Genomic DNA, 17,916 nt, shown 5'->3' on the forward strand with positions numbered 1-17,916 from the left:
TTAGTCATTTAGCAGACACTTTTATCCAAAGCAACGTACAAATGAGGACAACAGAAGCAATCCAAATCAACAAAAGAGCATGAAATACAAGTGCTATAACAAGTCTCAGTCAGCTTAAACTCAGTAACAAGGTCTTTTAAATAATATAATAAAAAGAAAACAGATAGAATAGAAAAAGATTAGATAGCTAGTTAGAATTGTTTTTATTTATTTTTTTGAATAGAATGAGAATAGTGAGTTTTTTATCTATTTTATTATCTTTGCTAAATTAAAGTATCAATTTATTTAATTTATTAAGCAACTCCTATAAATAAAATGAAAATAGAATGGAAGGACTCATGAAGAAACCATAAACATGAAACAGAACAAAAACCTTTAATTCACCCAGTTCTGTTCGAGACATTAGTCTGCTCAAATTATTACAAGAAAATGAGCGAGAAGGAAAATAAATGGTAAAAAAAAGTTGAAAGAGTCTTAAGTTCAAAGTTTCTGTCGCTCATCATATAGGGCTAGTGAATGCTTACAGGGTTGAGATAAGCATTGACAGCTAATACATTAAGAGCTATGAAATATCCCAAACTCAAGTTAATGCCAAGCTGGAAGAAATCAATCTAATAATAGTAACAAATACAGTCTAGAGATACAGTACTGATGCACGAGAGCACATTAACTCATATAACGGCTGGAATTTGATCACTTTTCTCCTGAAAAAGTTTCTTGAGGGGATTCCTTCACAACAGATATTAACACTTTGAAATGTGAATTGATAAAATGGAAAGCCCACTGTATCAGGACTACAACAAGACCACCATCATGGTCAGAAATGTAATTTACTCCTGTTAAGTGCCTTTTTTCAAATGAACATACAGCCTTTATGCAGTCAATCATAACCCTTTCATAACTTTCCTAAAGAAATATAGTATCAGCTCACGCACAAACTTTTATCACAAAGTTTCAAACTGTTCCAGGAATAAAATATACATAGTTAGGTTTTAACATTGGGGACACCTGCATGATACCATGTTATTCTAGTAAATATTAATGCATGCTTTGGCTTGTATAGAGAGTTCTATGCAACGTGTAGTTTAAATGTTAAAATGAAACCTTTCAAAACAACAACTAGTTTTGAGGTTATGTTGGCACATTGAAAGCAGGATAGTATAGTCATATAAAGATTAATGAACTGACACATGGAGAAAGAGATGGAAATTACAGACATAATAAAAATAAAATTTAGTGGTTGGTAGGAACGATGTTTTCTAACATACAATTGGGTCCTGTAAAAATGCAGTTAAAACTATGCGTAACCTTGGTTTTCCAAGAGATTACTTTAAGTCAGTGAATTGCAGTAGGAATTATACATCTCTAAGCTTTTTTCCTTCTGTCTGCCCGCTAGCAGTATCTTAAACTCCACAGCTCAGACTCATCCTCTTCCCTCCAGAGCGGAAGCTGGTGTCGGGACCAGACGGTGGCGGGGTGATGGGACGCCCCTGGTGCTCACACGGCAGTACAGCAGCGGCTCTCAAACAGCTGTTCAATGACAGAGCTGTCTGCTAACGTAGACACATCACCCAAATCCCGCTCATTACACGCGATCTTCCGCAAGACACGACGCATAATCTTACCTAATAAAACAAAGAAAAACCCTTGAGCATCACAGACATTAAGGCTTTAATAATAAACAGTGCAATACTAATAACCTGATCTGGTTTTTGGAAGGCTGGGTGCATTCTGAATGTAGTCAGGTGTAGCTATGGCACCGATCTTCTCTCTCACTGTTGGAGGAAAAAGGGAAGTGAAAAGAAAGTAATAACTTGTAGTTCATGAAAACAAAAAATAAACCCTCTTCAAATAAACCCCTTATAATAAATGCCATATTTACCTTTGCCCTTCAGCAAGTAGGAAATATAAAAATAAAGTTAAATTCTATATTAAATATAGATGAATCCTTAAAGCTACAGACGTCATTAATTTCCTCTTTTTTTTCTTTGATTAACAGACATCACAGCAGCTGGGTTATGAGGTTATTTGGCTGCTATTATTTTAAGAGCTACAGCTGCTGAACGTGATGCAGATCTGACACGCTCATGCTGGTAGTTTCAGTCGCGCTTTAATATAAAATGATTCAGGCTACAGTATTTATAGTCTAATTGAAGAGCACACGCTCCGAGCACAGTATAACAGCTGACAGGACAGGAAGATTTAGTTTTCTGACAACATCTCATCTGACTGCAGTTCACTGTTGAAGCTACTACTGAAGCTCCTCGTCACCTGTAACGGTTTCGCGATCGTTTGACCCGCGCTGAGGTGAAGTAGAGAGCATGTCTGTAAAGTCTCCTGTTTGATGTGGTCGTGAAGATGTTCTGCGTCTAAATAAACGCAATTCTTGTAAAAAAAAATTAAATAAAAGGAGACAGAAGCAGCAGTCGTGTGAGGAGTGGCCAACCTTAGCTCTGCCCCTGCACTGATTGCGTTAAATATTTTTAGCGCCACTAAAAAAAAATTTATCGCCTGTGTTATTCCGCTAATTTTAGCACATATAAACTTTTGTTTATCCTTTTTGAGGTTGGCTTTATTGAAAAGAGCAGTTCAAATGCACTAGATTTTGCACGTGCAATGTTTCTCCACACAATGTAAAGGCCGTAATTACATCATACTTTCCTGCATCATTTTAAAAAACAATTCATCCAGAAAATACACAATCTACATGATTTTACTGTAAAGTTAGTGTTTTTTTGTTTTTTTACATTCAGCTACTGTTTCAGAGACCACGCTGATTTCCTGTTGGTCTTCATATGATATGAATTCGGAGGGCAACGTTCACAGAATGCAAAATTTGCATTCCTGTGTCCCGCATTCGTATACGTATGAATAGTCAATGGAACACAGAGTGTTTTACATGAGATTGACTAAATAAGCCAGAATCGCAATTCTTGCATGAAATATTACTTTCAGTGAACACACCTTGCTTTTTAAGCTCCCCCTCCAGCTTTTGGTTGTAGTTGATTCCGTCATTGAGAGTGACAAAACAGTAGAGACTCTCGCCTTTAACAGGGTGTGGCCGCCCCACAACCGCTGCCTCAGCCACAGCTTCATGCTCCACCAGAGCCGACTCCACCTCTGCAGTGCTCAGCAAGTGCCCTGGAACAAACACATCCGGCACCAATGCATCAGAGCTTTTGCTCGATTACAGGACTTTTTGCTGGTAATTAGGCTACTTTACTGCTTTGTTATTCTCAGTGGAGATTAAAAAAAACAAAAAAAAACAAGCAAGACACAAATGATTGAAAAGCTTGCCCTGAATTTCATCATTAGCTTTTTTACGAAACTCATGAATCTGCATTACTTCAGCATCTATAGGTCCAGGCCACATTGGGGAAATTACAAAACAGGAGAAATTTTGAGATTACGTAATAGTATTAAAAGAACAATAAACGAACGAATGTCCTCATCTTTTACTCACCAGACACATTCAACATGTCATCTATCCTTCCGGTGATCCAGTAATACCCGTCCTTATCTCTTCGACAGCCTGGACAGACACAATACACCATTAACTAAAGCACAAACCGTCTCTCACTTCACACTCTTACATGATGCCCACTTATAGTAAAACTAAATATGAGTCACAGCACAAATTACCATCTCCAGTCACGTAGTACCCAGGGAATTTCTTGAAGTAGGTGGTTTCGAACCTTTCGTGGTTCCCGTACACAGTTCTCATCACACCTGGCCACGGCTGTTTAAACACCTGAGGAAGAGAAGCGCTTCGGTTTTAAACTTGAATTTCACATGTGGATCAAATTTAACTGATTCATTAGCATTAAGGAAAGTTTAAAAACATAGAAACACAAAAAAAACTAAAATCACTTAGTTTTACCAGATAGCCCTCACTCGGTCCTTCAAGTTCCTCGCCTGACTCGTTCAGAATAGCAGGTACAACCCCAAAAAAGGGAAATGTCTACAATATGTAAAAACAATCAATATACAGAAATTAATAAAAGTAATTCTACTGTACCACGCTATGCTTAATTTAACAGATGTTTCTGTTTTGTATAGTACTGTCTAATGATTAATCGCGATAAATCACATCCAAAAGAAATGTTTTTGTTTACATAATATTTGTGTGTGTGCTGTGTGTTTTTCATGTATATATAAAGACACAGCATATATTTTGAAAATACTTACGTGTATATTTATATAAATTATATAATATATAAATATATTAAATGTTACATTTTTCTTAAATATATACATGTGTGTATATTTATATATAAATGTAAACAAAATATTTTATTGTGGATGTGGTTATTCGCGATTTGTATCATTTATCTCTTTCAGCAACATGACAAATATATACACTAGTAACACAACTTTTCACTAAGTTTCGGCTCAGTAAGATTTATTTCTTTTTAAAAAAATTTTTCATTTAGCACGGATGCACTAAAATACTAAAATGTGGCAATGAAGACATTTATAAATGTTACAAAATTTCCATTTCAAATAAATGCTGTTGTTTTCAGTTCTCATAGAAATATCAAGCAGCCCAGCTGTTTTTAATATTGATAAGATGATGTTTTTTAAGCACCAAATCAGCATACCTGAATGATTTCTCTTAGCGAACGGAGTCACTTTGTGAGCATAAGAGACTTCTTTCAAATACAAACACATCTTACCAGAACCAAACAAATGTATTAATTTATTGATTCATATCATGTTCACTCACAGCAGAGCCAGGCTTCATGGGAGTAGCGGCCGGTAGAGGGGTCATCACATGCCCACCCTGATGAGGATGCAAACAAAAGACAAGTGTCTTACAGTAGACCGTTTCAAAGCAACACTGATGTTACTGCTCTGTTCTGAGTGATCTGAATCCAGTTCACACCGTCTCAGTCTGCCAGAAAGTGTCCACCACCGGACATCTCTTCTCTCCCACCACGCTGTAGTACCACTGCCAAGCTTCTGGGTTTATGGGCTCCCCTACAGTCCCCAAAATCTTCAGCGAGGTCCGTTTATACCTGATGACAACAAACACGAAACTGGTCAGAAATTAAGGCACAGCTGAATGTATCAAAAATGATCTAGACACTTAAGATTAAATTACTTCAATTAGTCTTCAAGAAAAATCTTGATTACTGTAAAATGTGGAAGAAAGTCATTAAGTATGAGATGTATCTGATATTGTATCAAGATTATGTACTGCTGACTGAGGTCAGAAAGTTGGCACTTCCTGGCACTAGTTGTATGCAAAAGCACACAATGAACAATGAATGGACTTATAAACGCTGCTCTGTTTACAGAGTTTGTAAGCAAACAGAGTACAGAGCAAACACATAACACATGAGAAGAGTACTATCAAGTGTTACTCTTTAGTATCTTTATAGTACTTAGGATCATTATCAACAAGTCTTATTAAATGGGAGAAAGTTTCCTAGAGGTGTAACACATTACTGGGCAATGGCAATAAATACACATTCATAATACTGTCAATACTTATTCCTAAACATTATACTGTAACACAATACTGTATATAAAAAAAAAAAAAGAAGAAAAAAAAAATACAATCAAGTTTATTAAGCTTTATCTTTTCACACTTTGAACAATTAATTTTTACACTGATCCAGTTATTCTTGATTATTGGAGAAGGACTTAGTGTTGTCACGGTACCAAAATGTCAGTATTCGGTACCGATACCAGTGAAAATCTACGGTTCTCTGTACCAATGCAAAACACAACTATGCTAATAACAAAAAAAAAACAAAAAAACTTTTTATCACTCAAAATAAAACCAATGCCATTCTTTACACTTATTTACAATTGTGTTTAAAGTAATATAATTATGAAAAACAGTAAACAAGTTTCACCCAAATTGAATTTTGAAATTGAAATTGAAAATTGGGGATTTGCGATCAAAATTAAAACATGGCAGAAATATTGTGTGGTTTATTTCTTTAAAAAATATTGTATTTTTGTATTAAGTTGTATTAATTTTTTCAACAGTAGTAGCAGTATCACATACATTTTACTAAATAATAGTCATATTTCTAGCTCAATGCCTTTATGTAAAAATGAACTTTATTTTGACGGGCTATCGTGAATACCTTTCAATTGACACTGGTTTTACGGAAATGAAACAGTAAAATCTTGTGAAGTGACTCAGTTTTGGTGATGTTGTTTATGTATTTATGTCCTCATAAATGTTACATTTACATTTAGTTGTTACATTTATATTATTTACATCAAGCTTTTGAATGGTATAGTATTGTTATTGAAACTTCATAATGTTTCACTTGATTATACATTTAATCCCCTTTCACACTGCACGTCGGACCCGCAATATTTCCGGAACATTGCCGGGTCGCCTTCTGTGTGAAAGCAACCACGTCCCGGGATCGATTACCGAATTAAACCCGCGTTGGGGACCTAGTAACATTGCGGGGTTCGACCCGGGACGAGTGCGGTGTGAACAAAAGCCAGATCTAATTCCGTGTCGAAGTGATGACGCCCGTTATCACGCGACTCTTTTACCGGCTGTTTTGAAGGAAGATCAACGTTCGCGACGAAAACATGTGAAAACTATAATGAAGCAGAGATCAGTTAGTTCCTCACTTTCCGCACCGAGGCCGAGATCGTTTGCTTGCTTCAGTGAAAGTATAACGTGCCTAGCGTTGTCGACTCGTACATTACACGTCACGCGCTGATGACACGTGTCGTTACGGGACCTTTACGGGTTGTGTGTGAAAGCACGCACATATCCCGGGTCATCACTGGCAGTGTGAAAGTGCCAAATCTAGCGACCAGGGAGCAATTACAGGAACACTTTACCCCTGTATTTGCCGGAATGGCAGTGTGAAAGGGGCTTTAGTCAGGAATTATAGTTTGGAAAAAGTCTAACTAGAAAAATGTTTACACATTATGGGAAACCTACAAGTACAAGCATATCAATAAATAAAATAGACTTGTTCATGTTTATGATATCTGCTGAATAAAGCACTTCATTGTTTTTTCGGAGGAAATCCAAATCTCAAATCCTGAGGTAATCCACATCACATCTTTTTGGGGTGAATTATGTCTTATTCCTCTCATCGCGAAGCAAACAGTAAAATAAAAAAACTTAAAGAACAGTCCCGCTGCGTTGTCTTCTGTTGTGTGGGCGTATTCAAGCTGTGTGCTTCAGTTTGAAACATTAGAATCTGAATGGCGTGTTCAGCGCGGGGTGTGGTCGCATTAGAAGATAATGAAGGGAGAAGTGAAAACGGACATTGCATTGTTTTCATATGGATTACTTTATCACAGAATATTTGTTTTCAGCAGCACTTGTTTAGTTTAAAAGTAGACATGTCAGACTTTCTATAGATATCTCTCTCATGTCTCTTCGTTGAGTATTCACGGAGTTACAGTTCATTTTAATGACGAATGTCTAATGAAGATCAGCGGAGACAAAGGCTGCAGACGGCACACCTTGTTTGTTATTTTTATTTTATCAATGCACAAAGTTTTGTTGTTATGTCTGTATACAAAAAAAGTAGACCCTTTACAGATTTGACTGATGTATTGCTCTCATTTGTACGATTAAAACTGAAAGTGTAATTTAAGTTCTTTTCGGGGTTATCAGGAGAAAATGACTCATAATACGTATGCGCGTTAATAGACTCCAGAGGGGTTAAAATAACCGTTTTCTACAGTAATATATTGTAAAAATGTCATTTTTTTCCTGTAATGGTCTTCAGTGTCACATGATCCTTCAGAAATCATTCTAATACACCAATGTGCTGCTCAAAATCTTGGTATTATCAGTGTTGAAAAGTTGTGCTGGTTAATATTTTTGTGAGAACTGTAATATGATATATTTTTTTTCTTTAATGAATGCAAAAGAACAGCATTTATTTGTAATATTATTTTTTGTAACCGTGGTAAAGTCTCAAGTCACTTTTAATCAATTTAATGGAACCTTGTGGAATAAAATATTCTATTTAAAAAAAAATCCCCTTACTAAGCCTACATTTCTGAATAGTAATGTTCATTTGCTATATGTTCCCTTTATGAATACTTTTTTTTGTCCATGAATTTTTAGGGTTTATTAATTTCCATGACATTTTTTCAGGCTCAGAAATCACAATTTTAAAACGGTCTGATTTTTTTTTGTGTGTGTATGTAATTCTGTGTCGAAGTGATGACGCGCGTTATCGCGCAACTCTTTTACCGGCTGTTTTGAAGGAAGATCAACGTTCGAATTTGAATTTTTAGGGTTTATTAATTTCCATGACTTTTTCAGGCTCAGAAATCACAATTTTAAAACGGTCTGATTTTTTTTTTGTGTGTGTGTGTACTAAATCTAGCACAGACACAACAGACACCAAACGTACTTCTGAACGGGCTCGCTGCCGTACTTCATCAGGAGCCGGATGGCCGTGGGTGCTGTGTAGAACTTGGAGACCTGATATTTATCTACAATCTCCCACATTCGGCTCACATCCGGGTATATGGGAAGACCCTCAAACTAAAAATAGAAGATTCAAAATTCATATTATACAACAATAAATGCTTAAGTAGAGTCATAAATATGTTTTAATCAATTAAAGGAAGTGACTAAACAGGGCAAAATACAAATTCTGACAAAAAGTGCTCATCAGGACGTCCCCCTCACCAACACACTGGTCGCACCATTGGCCAACGGTCCATATGTGATGTATGAGTGACCGGTGATCCAGCCGATGTCCGCAGTGCACCAGTACACGTCATCAAAGTGATAATCAAACACCAGCTTAAAGGTGGCCGCAGTGTAGAGCATGTAGCCACTCACTGTATGCAACACACCCTAGTGGAGTGGTACAAAAGATATGAGAAATATAAATGTAAAGCAAATACCACAAAGTTGAAGGAGGACTGGGTTGTTTGGAGGATCTACCTTAGGTTTCCCAGTAGAGCCGCTGGTGTAGAGGATGAAGAGCGGGTCTTCTGAGTCACACCAGACAGGCTCACACTCCTCTGATGCTCCACCAATCAGAGAGTGCCAACACAAATCAACCTCAGGATTCCACGGCACCTGCACCAATCACAGCACAGACAGTGCTCATCGTTACCTCGTCCCCTATAACTGATAGTGTTGACTCTTGCTGGTGTCACACTTCAGAGAACACTGCAAAATTCAAGGATCCTGATGTTATCAGATCAGTCTGAGAAAGAACCGAGTCTGAGAAGAACAGAACAAATGCTGATTTCAGGTCTAGAGAAGTCCCTAGTTTGTTCTTAAATTGTAGTTGTAACATAACGTGTGTTCAAGTGATTTCAGTTGTGCCTTGTAGCCAAGTATGTACATCAGGTGTGTTAATATTTAAATGTGCTTTATCAATCTCGTACTGTCACAGAGGATAAAAGGAAATGTAGTTTTGTAGCCCGTCTCAAACTGGCTAAATGAGTAATATTTTCTGATGTCACAATCATCTATAAAAAGTAATTTTGGTTACTTCCTCATTTACACAAATATTTATACAGAGCAAACTCTCCCAACAGCATTGTGTTGGTGTTACACAACCAGATCAGTGCCATTTTACCACTAGGTTTTTTTTTATTTTATTAGATTTTATTTGTACACGTTTCATTTTAGTTCAAGTTTTTAGCAATTATATTATGTGCTTGTCATTTTTTTTAATATAATTCTCTAGTTACTTTTACTATATTTAGATATGTTAAATTTTCATTTTAGTATAGTTTTTTATTTTTTTATGTTCTTTTGTCTTTTTACGTTTATTTAACTTTTTTTAAATTTAGGTATTTCAGTTTTCACTTTAATTTAAATTTTAGCAATTTTGTTATGTGCTTTTACCATTTTAGTTTTTTTTTAAGGTCTATTAATTTTCTATTTCTATTTCTTATTTCTGTGTGCTTTTTCAAAAATCTCTAATTAGCTAATTTTATTCTATTTTCTGTTTGGTTATTTGTTCAGTTTTCATTTTAAATCAGTAGCCAAGACAGCTTTTCACATTTTCGTTTTTTCAAATTTTCATATCTAATATTTATATTTATTTGCAGCCTCATTATATTTAACGTAAATAATTTAAGTTTTAGCTGACGATAAGACTGCTTAACTTTTTTTAACCCCTTTCATATTACAATGAACTTTGTTTGTTTTTATAGGGGAAAAGTCACTTAGATGATTTAATAATAAATAAAAAAAATAAAAAAATAAAAAGCATTCACTTTGTAAATACACTCATTCCAGACTGACTTAAAAGCACCAAAAGGATGTTGTATGCAAATAATGCATGTACTGCATTATTTTGAGGCTCATGTTTGTATTTATTTTATAAATACAAATGACTTCTGATTCATTAAGTTCAATCTAACCAAAGTGAATGGAGCGCAAAACCCCTTCTGCTTTGGTCAAAGGCATTCTCAAAACTGAAAGAGAAAGCATCTGAAAAGATCAGGTTGAGTTAATAACACAAAACACAAAGACACTAACTGACAAACAAAAAGAGACATGAACGTAACAGACAACTCTACAAGTCTAGTTCTTCATGCATAGAGAGAACTATCAAATCCATTAGACAGTCTGGGCAGAAAAAGGTTCAGCACATACAACTGCTAACACAAGACAAGAGAGAGCTGTTAGTCTCTAGTCCCTATAACCATATAAAAGCTTTCTAGATCGTGCAATAGTGGACCAATAAAGTTTATGTGAGGAGATCATTTAAAACACAGACACAAGGACACACCAGTCATTGAGCAGAGCTGTGACTATCAGTACTTTTACTAGACACAGTAAAAGGTTTTCAGTGCTGGCTTATGGATCAGAATTTGGGATCGGATCAAATGGAAACACTTCATAATAACCATCATTTATAAACGTTATAATACTGAACAGCAGTTGGTCTCTCAAAATTTTGGATTTAACGAATAATTATTTGACATTTTCTATGCATTAAGACATGGCTCTGAAAAAGCAAGAATGTGTCTTTAAATGATGGCCTCATAACTTACTGTTGAACACCAAGTCTGATGCATGTGTAAATTGCATTTGCAAAAGCAAACACACACACAGGGTTCTGTGAGAATGTGAAGATAGTAATAAACGTCTCGAGAGATCCAAAGAAAACAAGAGAGCACACAACCCCGTGTTAATAAGACAGGAGGAGGTTAAACAAAACAAGTTATGCACAAAAGAGACATGAAATACCTGTGGGGACGGACGGACCTTCCTTACTCTTTCTTTCTGTTTCTCCTGCTAAAGGGGGTTAATGGAGAGGTTACTTACACCGAAAGAGGAAAAGGACACACAAGACATGGACCCACATTGAAGGAGGAGATGAAATGCCAAAGATATTTCACATAAAAGTCCAACAGACATTTAAGGTTGGGTATCGATTGAGTTTTTTACGATACCGGTGCCATTTCAATACTTTTAAAACGGTACCAGTGCCTGAACCGATACTTAAAAAAATATTGTAAAAAAGAGCCACAAAAAACTATGGATAACATTAAAGAACATTAAAAATATTTCAAATAAATCCATAGCATTCACAGGCTCCTTGGATGCACTCATTTCCCAAGCTGTGCTTCCCTTATTTAAGGCTAATACATTCATTTCACGATCTGGATCACCGTTTAATAGAAAAGCACACATAATGTTTCTACTGTATCCCTGTCAATCTCTCTGATATTTAGTTAAGATGAGTGCTGTCTGTCACTGTCTTTAATCAGTTCTGTATATGACTGAATGCTCATTCTTTATAAAGTAGCAACAATGTCGTTTGTAAAGTACAGTACTGTGCAAAAGTCTTAGGCACATTAGTATCTTCGTGTTCGGCCAGATTTTTATATCTTTTGCTGTAGTGTGTCAGTAGAAAATATCAGTTCACATTTAGTTTGTCTCAGTTTCATCTGTTTCTTCATGTAAATCACAGACAGATTCGATGATGGTGAGATCAGAGCACCGGCTGTTGTCAGACTGCTTGTGCATTCAAAAACCTCACTAGATTACTATTACAATTAATGGCAAAACGAATGCTTGGAAATGTAAACCGATATTTTCTAATGACACACTACAGCAAAAGATATAAATAACTGGCCGAACACCATTCTTTGGGGTGAAAATACTAAAGTGCCTAAGACTTTCGCACAGTAGTGCATGTATAAAGTACGTTATAATTAAATGAAGTATATTTAAATAAGTGTAATTAAAGTATGCGTTCATAAGTGTTCATATGGGTTTCGGTACCCAACCCAACAGACATTATTAGAATTATGGTTTTAAGGTCATCTTGCATCGATGAATGTCACACATATTACATTCAAAGGTCTTCAGCACAGCAGCTCAGAGAAATCACAGCAGGCCTTTACAGATTTACAACAGTGACAAACCGTTGTTAAATAAGCTAGAGATCTCTAACACTCAGGATAATGCACAACTCCACAGGACAAGAGTTAATGTTTGAGAAATCAGGACAAAGGGATACTGCAGTACTTTTCATCTGAATCTATTTCCCTTTCACTCAGACAGCTCTCCATTGATTCAGGTGTTATAATACATGAAGGCAAACTTATTTCCATACGCAAAGCATGTGGTTTCTTTTTAACCTACATTGGAGAGTCAGCTAGCTCACAGGACTAAGCTGTAAAAACACATCATTAGCAACTCAAAAACTGTTTAAAATCAAATCAAAGTGGTTCAAATCAAATATAGTGGTTAGCACATGTGAGCATGAGGAAAACGTATATTAAAATTTATATTAAACACATTTCAGCATTGATGATGCAATGACAATCAGAAATGTTTCTTGAGCAGTAAATCAGTATATTAGACTGATTTCTGAAGGATCATGTGATTAATGTTTTTACTGCACCTTTGATCAAATAAATACAGCTTTGGTGAGCTTAAGGACTTCTTACAAAAACACCTGTAGCAACGAGTAGATATCCAAACGAGCAAGAAACAAATTGAGATGAAAAAACTGAAAGTGTGAAGGCTGTTAGCTGTAAAGCTGTGGTGCAGGGGAAAAGCTCACCTGCAGATCAGGGCAGGTGCGTTTCGCTGGGGGCGACAGGGACCCAGACGAAACCTCATCTTCTCTTGTGAGGTGTTTGAGCATTATACATTTGTCCACTGTGAAAGACCTGCCACAGTAAAAGACACGAAAGACTTAAGTGAACTGAAGAGAGAGACTCTGTTGAGCACATGCACTGCTACAGTGGCCACTTCATTAGCCGATTTCTGAAGGATCATGTGACACTTAAGACTGGAGTAAAGCTGCTGAAAGTTCACAGGAATCGATTTAACAAATCTGAACTGTAATAATATTTCCGGATTTGTTATTAGTTGTGTTGAAATCTAAAACTATCAGTGAATGCCATTTCCCAAACGCTGTCCAGTCCAGTATTTCTTACTTGAAATATTTTCTTAAAGAATCATTCAGGGACTACAGTTATTGAGTGGAACCGAATCAGAACTGTATTAGTGAACCAAATTGGAAACAAGCATCATTTTTCCAATCTTCTATCACGGTCCTTTATTCTGCTCTTCCACGTTCAACAAACTGAGCCTAATGAAGTGGCCACTGTGAAGACGTGCACATATGATAAGCACAGTTTATTTTACTAGTTATCTAGTGGTTATCATACTTGTCCCTGCATTTCTGTAGTGCCTCGTCAGCTATAAGCTTCAGACTGATCAGCTTATCACCGCGGTAAAAGCCATCTGAGAAAGACAGAGAGAGAAACACACAATAAAACAGCTTTTATCACCTTTTCATTTACTTAAAACCTAATATTTAAGGTGTTAGTTTATCTTCCAGCCTTTAAAAACAACTTATGGAGTCACATTTATACCAAACACTCTTTCTGAACTTGTCAAACTCAGCATTTAGTTTCCCGTCACTTCTCAAAAATAAAAATTACAAATCACAGCCGCCGGCTAAACAGCTTTTGATAGGAATATGATTACTTCACTCTTCAATTCCCAGACTTGTGAACAATGTGAAATAGAAGTAAATGGAAATGCAGCTGATTGACTTTAGGATCAGCCGCTTTAAGATTACACACTTTGAGTAAATGACTTCTGATTTCCTTGTCATGCGTTCCTTACCTGCCGTTACAAGAATACAGCATTGAGAGTCCATGATCCTTTCACACAAAGACTCAGATGAGAAACCGGCAAACTGGGTTGTGAACACAAAAATGAGAGTAAATCCAATGTTGCAATGACATATTGTGATATTTTTCTTATGTACTGGATCTCTGACACAGTGCCAACTCTTTTCTGTAAACACTTGAACTGTTGTATGAAAAAGTCTGATAGAGATCACACCCTGCTAAACAAGTATGGGTACTTTGTTTTTACATGTTTCACAAACAGCCGGTTGGTCAACACAGTTAAGATTGAAGAGAACACAAACAAAATGATTTGGAAATGACAAAAGACTGACCACTATAGAGTGGACCGCTCCAATCCGAGCGCAGGCCAACATGGCCACCACCAGCTCCACCACCATGGGCATGTAAATAGATACACGGTCACCTTTCTTCACGCCTGCAAGGTCAGAGAGAGAGAGAAAGAGACTGGACATCGCCCTAATGCACAACATCACGGTCAAATCTTTAACCAGCTGCTGGTCACTATTATACCAACATTTGTGATTTACCTTGCGACTTGAGCACATTGGCAAACTTGCAGACTTGCTGAAGCAGTTCTCTGTACGTCACCGTCTTATAATCTCCAGGTTCATTACCCTCCCTGTCCAAAACAATATCCAGAAATATTACTCTCATAAGCCACAGTAATTGTTCAAAGTTTCCACCAAAAGTATTACACAGCAAACTGTTTTCCAGAAATGATATCGCCGGCCCGAGACTCGAACCCACAACCTTAGGGTTAGGAGTCAAACTCTCTAACCACTAGGCCACGACTTCCCTTAATCGGGGGTTTGAACATTAGACACTGAGACGGTTAACAAAACATGTTTATGCATCTCCTAGATTCATCTCTATTTTACATTTTAACGCTCTACATTTGTTTCTGATCTGTTTTGATTACTGTAATCCTCTGCTGTGAGAAGTGTCCTTAAACGTCTCCTACAGGTTAATAAGTCACTTTTTTGCCTTTGTATGTCAGCTGACATTCTTAAATTAGTTTTCAGACAGATAGGAAAAAAAGTCTGGCAAACAACAAAAGCTGCAGAAGAGATGCACACTTGAGCATTTCAAACTGAATTCTGAAATTATTTCTGAACGCATGTCGTAACAAGAAACGATTGAACAATTCACAATTGCTAAACTGGCATTGTGAAAACAGAGATCTAGCAACAGCCCCAGACAACATTTGTGGCACATAAAGTCTTCAATGACTGCCAAAAAAGTCCTTGGGAACTGCATGGGCAGCATTCAGCATAGATATGCACATGAAGAAATAAACTCCATGAAGATGAAGTACTGCAGATGCACCTCATTCTGGGTGGAGCGCTACTGGAGGGACCTGGTTCAAGCGTTCATGATTTACTAAAACAGCCTGAGAGACTAAATTCCTCTCAGTTTAGCTCTTACTTACCCCTGTCTGTCAACATTTGCCATGTTAATGTATTAATAGCTCAGGCCCAGTAATATTATATTGACTATTGAGGTAACCTGGAAGGGATCTAAACCATTTCAATGTGTGGCCAAATATCCAGGTCTCAACCTGAAGGCAACTGTGGTTAAAGAACTGGGCTGACTCATGAAAAACTGAACCATGAGCAATCATCATAAACCAAGGCTGATTCTGATGTATTACATGTGCTGTACTGTATGTTGTTTTATATAAAAGCATAGGCTAAAAGGGCAGTCAAAAGTAGAAACATTGAAATTTAAAACACTGACGCCACTCTGAAAATATAATGTCACATGCACACCTTTCGGGTTAAACTGAAACATGCTTCACAAATACTAACCAGTAAAAAGCCACTTTGTCACCCAGTTTCCTCTCATAGACGTTGCGGTCCAAAACATTATAGCAGATGTTAGTTGTGGCTCCTTCCATGCATTTCACGAAAATTTCACCCTTGGTTACGTCGAAATTGTAGTCCAGAAACTTCCCGGTGTATTTTGTCTTCCAGAAAAAATCTTTGGCAACATCTCGCCAGAACTCTGGACACAACAGGACAAACACAGCACATAATTAATGAACAGCAGATTCAGAAAAATAAATCTTATAAATCTCCCAGCTATCAATGGCACGAACAACAAAGGGTAAATGTTTAAAAAATACATTAAAATGTGTTGTTGTCTTTTCTACTAAGTGCATAACGATTTTAAATAATTAATTTAAAAACAACAATAATAAATGCATTCATGGTGTACTATTATTATTATTAAACACATTATATTTAAATTGTACTACTATATAAGCAAGTTTTTTTAAATAATTTTTTCAAGTACTTAAAATAAAAAACCAATAATACTTTGTTAATATATTTATTATATATAAAAAAACACTATCACAATGTTTTATTTGTTTTAATATAAATGGGGCAGTGTTTTTAAGCATATCATAAGGGCATGTGGTGCTTTTTCTAGGAAGGGCATGTGGGCAAATTAATTTTTATTTTTATAAATGTACTTTAATGATAAGACAGCAACAAGCATATTAACAACATGTTATTATTAAAAACAAATGTATTTATATTTTATTTCAGTTGTACTCATATAAACAGGGTTAAGTGTTTTATTAAAGCATATCTACAAATTAATGTGGTGTTTTGTTTATCTCTAAGAAGTGGGCTAAGGAATTTCTTTTTTTTTTTTTTATTACATTTTTTATAATATTGCTGATACCAACAACACCTTCAATACACACAAACAACTAAATATAGTTACGCTGTTTAGAACCTACAATAACAGATTAAATGCTATAATTACAACCAAATGATAAACAACTTCATAATACAGCATCATAGGTGGGTTACTGAGGTCCAAAACTGCTCTCTATCAAGTGCACAGTGCTTTGAGACACAGCCTTTTTCTCACAAAACAACAGTTTTAACCTGTTCATGACCAGCTCAATGCCACTCACCCTCAGGAGACTCGACAGATCTGATGTAGAGCTCCTTGTATTTCTCAAAGCTGGCGATGTGCGCTTGCTTCTTCAAGTCTCCTGAAGCATGTAACACATCCTCGCCTGGAGCCTTGTCGGGAATCATTTTAATAACCAATGCAACAGACGCAACTAAGTTAATACAACTGCACCTTAGAAATACACACACGATCACTGGCCTAACGTGTGTAAGTCACTTCCGTGTGGGAGAGTTTCACTCCCAAACAGCCGCTGTGTGCATTGGAGACTGAAATGTTGAACAAAATAAAAGTTCAATCTAGATTCTGCTTCTGGGGTTTAGCGAAGCGGCGTCGATCAGGATTCAGTTTAAAGAGCACGCGCTGTCCGAGACGCGTTTAAAACTTGCAATGATTAATATTATTATTATTATTAGAACAAACAGATTAAATGTTGCTCCGCGGTAAGTGATTTAGGATATAGATATATATACACATATATATAAAAATAAACTAGATGTACTTGAGAGCTGTCAAGCAGTCTCCTGGAGCTAGAGGTTATCTTGTTTGAGCTCGATTAAAGCTGGAAATAATTCCCGGCATTAGAGAAGGAATGCAGTGTTCATCTGAAGCAAACATGCAGTCAAAACAACCGTGCATGCAGCATGAGATCAATCATTCTTCCACGCGTGGATTACAGATCCTCGGTGCGTCTGCAGAACAGCCATTGAAGCGTAGAAATAACGTTCACTGCTAGAAGAGCAATTAACGCGAAACACAAGTCCGCAGATGGACGGGGCTTAATCTACCGGATGTTGTTTCCCATTGGTCCGATGTGATGGCTCGCTTTTAATTTCTTCATTTATTTTTAACAAAATTATACATTATAATCAATAA

The 17,916-nt window shown here is 36.5% G+C and overlaps 1 protein-coding gene across 2 annotated transcripts; it reads right to left on the reverse strand.

The window, feature by feature from the left end:
* Window positions 1-356: 356 nt before the first annotated feature.
* LOC113041125 (acetyl-coenzyme A synthetase, cytoplasmic-like) lies at window positions 357-17,777 on the reverse strand. 2 transcript variants are annotated; one of them, XM_026199472.1, is made up of 19 exons: window positions 17,042-17,777; window positions 15,921-16,116; window positions 14,640-14,731; window positions 14,424-14,527; window positions 14,084-14,156; window positions 13,621-13,696; window positions 13,008-13,116; window positions 11,180-11,227; window positions 8,909-9,046; window positions 8,648-8,818; window positions 8,367-8,500; window positions 4,886-5,018; window positions 4,727-4,783; window positions 3,881-3,961; window positions 3,643-3,751; window positions 3,464-3,532; window positions 2,965-3,141; window positions 1,701-1,775; window positions 357-1,625 (listed from the first exon to the last, which is right to left on the reverse strand). In XM_026199472.1, exons 1-19 carry the CDS (start codon window positions 17,166-17,168, stop codon window positions 1,498-1,500), a joined length of 2,097 nt encoding a protein of 698 aa, XP_026055257.1. In that variant the 5' UTR covers window positions 17,169-17,777; the 3' UTR covers window positions 357-1,497. The 2 variants fall into 2 exon arrangements, with proteins under 2 accessions (XP_026055257.1, XP_026055258.1); XM_026199473.1 differs by lacking the exon at window positions 11,180-11,227 and having other exon boundaries at window positions 17,042-17,776.
* Between the last annotated feature and the right edge of the window lie 139 nt (window positions 17,778-17,916).

Source organism: Carassius auratus, chromosome 23 (genome assembly GCF_003368295.1).
Source record: "Carassius auratus strain Wakin chromosome 23, ASM336829v1, whole genome shotgun sequence".
Lineage (NCBI taxonomy): Eukaryota > Metazoa > Chordata > Actinopteri > Cypriniformes > Cyprinidae > Carassius > Carassius auratus.

Excerpts from the sequence above, each read along its gene's own strand:
- LOC113041125 (XM_026199472.1), bottom strand. The coding sequence starts at position 17,168 with ATGATTCCCGACAAGGCTCCAGGCGAGGATGTGTTACATGCTTCAGGA. Across the intron at positions 11,228-13,007 it reads GCACCTGCCCTGATCTGCAG|CAGGAGAAACAGAAAGAAAG; the intron begins GTGAGCTTTTCC and ends AACCCCCTTTAG. Across the intron at positions 3,752-3,880 it reads GACCGAGTGAGGGCTATCTG|GTGTTTAAACAGCCGTGGCC; the intron begins GTAAAACTAAGT and ends TCTCTTCCTCAG.